Consider the following 4,059-nt stretch of genomic DNA (forward strand, 5'->3'; position numbering starts at 1 on the left):
AGGAAAATTTGGTTGTTATAACATGAATAAATCTAGTCTTGTTTTCCCACACCACATGAGTCATGTTTTACGTAATAATTTGGTTGGAAATCATGGTTTGCGTACGAATATATAGTTCCTTTGCTAAATATTTAGGAGTTGATATTAGGTCAAATAAACTAAAATTTCCAATTATATGGATCTTCTAGATAAGACTCTTGACAGAATTAAAGGTTGGCAGGCTAAGTTGCTCAATATGGCAGGTCGTTGTACGCTTATCAAATCGGTTTTAAATACATATCCCATTTATAGTATGCAGACTTCTATTCTCCCGGATAGTGTTATTCAGAGTCTAGAAAAGGCGATTAGAAAATTTCTTTGGAATAAGGTTGATAGGTCTCGTTATATGGTGAGGACTAGTTGAGACAATGTTACGAAGCCCTTATGTGAAGGGGGGTTAGGGATTCGGAGGCTCAAAAGTTGGAATATTGCCTTTATGGCCAAGTTAGGTTGGAAAATGTTAACTGCTCCGGATAAGTTATGGGTTCGTTTATTTAATGAAAAATATTTATGTCGTTCCACTTTTTTTAATTGTATCCCAGAGGCTCATCAATCTCCAATTTTGAGAGATATTTTAAAGGGTTGTTCCTTGTTAGAGGACGGGTTAATTGTTGGTATAGGGAACGGGAAGAGTACCTCCTTGTGGTAACATCATTGGGTGGGTACAGGGCCCCTTTATAAGATAATGGCCACGGATATTACTGATTATGTGGCCCACTATTTTGTTTGTGATATTATTCGGAACTGAAAGTGGGATTTGCGGAGAATTGAGCATCCTCCCACCCCACATTTGTGATTTAATTAGGGCAGTTCCTCTTTCCTTCAATACTGGTTTAGAGGATTTTATTAGATGGTATCCCAACAAAAATGGGGAGTTTTCAATAAAAACAGCCTACTATCATCTTCTTCACTCTTTAGATTACGCTACTTCTTCTATTTCTAGCTTTAATTGGAGAATGATTTGGAAAATTAAAATTCCTTTCAAGTATACAATGCTAATTTGGAATTGTTGTAATGAGATTCTCCCAGTTGCAAAGAGCTTAAACTCTAAGATTGATTGTATTTCACCAACCTATTCTCGTTGTTCTGCAACTGATGAGGATCACATCCATCTTTTTAGGGATTGTTGGGAGTCGAGTATTTTGTGGAACTATATATTTGGAAGACTAGCAAAAAATTATGGCATAAACCTTCGTAGTTTTTTGAATCTCCCTTGGATTGATTGGATTAGTTTCAATCTCAACCAATCGGAGAAATGGAAAGCAATATTTTGTATAGCCATTTGGCACATCTGGAAATCCAGTCAAGCTGTTGTCAAACAAAAAATGGTTAAACAATTTTCCGTGTATAGTGCCTTTTATGTAGACTATATCACCACTAACAAGATTCTGCAAGGAAAGGATAAGGGCAAAACGAAGATAGTTCCAGCAATTTGGATTCCTCCAGCTTATGATTATCTAAATCTCAATACGGATGGCAGCTGGAAGGCTCATAATGAAGGTGGTGGCATGGTGGTGGAGTTTTCACAGGTGCAACAAGCAAGTGGTATATGGGATTCTCGAGTAAATTCAATGTTATTGCTCCCCTTTCAGCAGAACTTTATGCTATGAGGGAAGGATTAATTATCCTGGAGATCGAAGCTGATGTTGAGGCCTTATTAACCATGCTTGGATCAGTGAATGGAATGTATCATGAAGAGCTCAAGCCCGTGTTTACCGATGTCAGCAGCCCTATGGGCAAGTTCAGGTTTCTTGATGTCAAGCATATTCCTCGTGCTAACAATAAGGTGGCTCGTGCACTTGCTCATTATGCTTCGAATATGGCGGTTGGCCATAATTTCTTTTTGAATCCCACTCCTTTCGCCAACATTGCGTATCAAGGTGATCTTCAGAAGTTGGAGGATGAGGAGAAAAGGAGATTGCAACAGGGTTCCAGCAGTAGCATATCATTGACTTAGACGAGGGTACCTCAGATGCACATGCAAGTGAAACCTTTACCACAGAGAAAATGTTTGGAACCATCTCAACCAGTGTCACAACCACGGCAGCGGGCCTCACCAAGACTGTCAATGGGAGCAACCAACGGAAAGACGCGATAAGGAACAAGGAAAATTGATCAAGTGGGTTTTTGCTAATCCCGAGCTTGGATGTTCGTTAATTGTATGTTTTAAGAAGCTTGGAGATACTTTAGGATAGGTTGTATATATTTTGGATAAATAAGAAGGTGTGTGTGTGTTATGATTTAGAAATCGGGTGGTAAGTTTTTGGGATAATTCTCGATGTTGTAATTGAACCTTCTTTTAATTAATATATTATACGTTTTGTGTTAAAAAAGAAACATAAAACTAGTATGTTGAACATGTAAAGGGTTTTAAATACTTATTTAAGTTCATTAGTTGAAAGTAGGGACCGAAATAAGCAATTTTAGTTAAAATGTGATCTATAATGATCAAGCGAGCATTAAATGTACATAACTTGACCAAAGATGGTGAGAATGAGTCTTTTAAACATTAAAATATTTATGTCAAACATGTAAAGGGTTTAGAATATTCATTTAGATTCATTATGTGTAAGTTGGGAGCAAAATTAGGCATTTTAATCGAAATGTGACCTATAACGTGAAGGAAATAATGCCCTTGGTCTAAGGATGCATTTAATGCTAAGTCTAATAAATGCGGTTCAGTATTAATTATACAAGTTAATAATTCAGTGAGATCAAGTGAACTGTATGCCTAGCTAGATGCCGCTTCAGTTCAAGTGGAATTAATAAATCCACAACTTACTCTTGACTGAACCCGTAGGGTCACACAAATAGTACGTGAACGGATCAAGTATATAAAGGAACTAAATACTCCATTTATGGATATTCGGAATCGACGGATCTCGGTTTCAGTGGGAGTTGAAATCGTCAAAGGAAAATTATGAATACTCCGGAAACGATGATATTGCCGGAAACGGAAATATGGATCGTATCGCAAATATAAATATTATCCAAGTCATAGATGTTGCCGGAAACGGAAACATGGTACGTATCGGAAAATATTATCGGAAATGGAAATATTGTCGGAATCGGAAATATTGCCGGAAACGGAAATATTGTCAGAATCGAAAATACTATCGGAATCGGAAAATAATTCCGGAATCGGAAATATTAAATATTTGTTTGAATCGGTAATATTAAATATTGTTCGAATCGGAAATGAATTCCGGAATCGGAAAATTAATCGGAAGCCCGTCGTACGAAATAAACATCGGACGAGCTTGCTAGACGCAAGGCCAAGCCCAGGGCGCAAGGCAAAACGCAGCAGCAGCCAAAGGCACGCAAGCCCCAGCGCAAGGCCAGGCCCAGCGCGCCCATGGGCTGCGAGCAGCGTGTGGGCTTCTCCGCGCGCGCGCATTGCCTGCGCCCCTTGTGGGCCGTGCGCGTGTGTGTGTTGAAGTTCGTGCATGCATCAAATCCTTAAGAAATTAGGATTAGATTAAAAGATTAATTTCCTAAAGTTACTAGTTTTAATTAAAGTCTAATTCTAATAGAATTAGATTACTTGAAACCTAGTAGACTTCTAATTCCATTATTCCTACCCTATAAATATGTGATGGCATTCACAATTTATGAACACATAATTTCAAGTATTCACATAGTTTTAAGGATTAAAACTAACGTTAATATTGCCTCAAATATTCGAATAAAACATAATACCTTAGGTGCAATTCTAGTTACTTAAATCTAAGGCGGATCCGAACGTGCTGTGGACTATCTACAGAGGGACGACACTTGGAGTCCTAAACTTGTTCTTGTTCGGTTCGGGAGCAGCTAGGGAGGGCACGCTACAAAGAGTATGCATCCTAACTTATGCTAATTGTTATGTGGCAATTAATTTGGATTCCTGGCTTTATGGTTTTTCCGCATGAAATATATATGATTTATATGTATCATAACCTAACAGTGGTATCACGAGCCTCTAATTAATTCCATAATAATTAGTTAACATGGTTAAATTTTATAAATTTGCAATGAAGT

At 37.8% G+C, this 4,059-nt stretch overlaps 1 protein-coding gene across 1 annotated transcript; it reads left to right on the top strand.

The window, feature by feature from the left end:
* Positions 1-1,031: 1,031 nt before the first annotated feature.
* Positions 1,032-1,996, top strand: LOC130467226 (uncharacterized). Its single transcript, XM_056835668.1, has 2 exons — positions 1,032-1,584; positions 1,632-1,996. Exons 1-2 carry the CDS (start codon positions 1,032-1,034, stop codon positions 1,994-1,996), a joined length of 918 nt encoding a protein of 305 aa, XP_056691646.1.
* Positions 1,997-4,059: the final 2,063 nt, after the last annotated feature.

Source organism: Spinacia oleracea, chromosome 2 (assembly GCF_020520425.1).
Source record: "Spinacia oleracea cultivar Varoflay chromosome 2, BTI_SOV_V1, whole genome shotgun sequence".
Classification (NCBI taxonomy): Eukaryota; Viridiplantae; Streptophyta; class Magnoliopsida; order Caryophyllales; family Amaranthaceae; genus Spinacia; species Spinacia oleracea.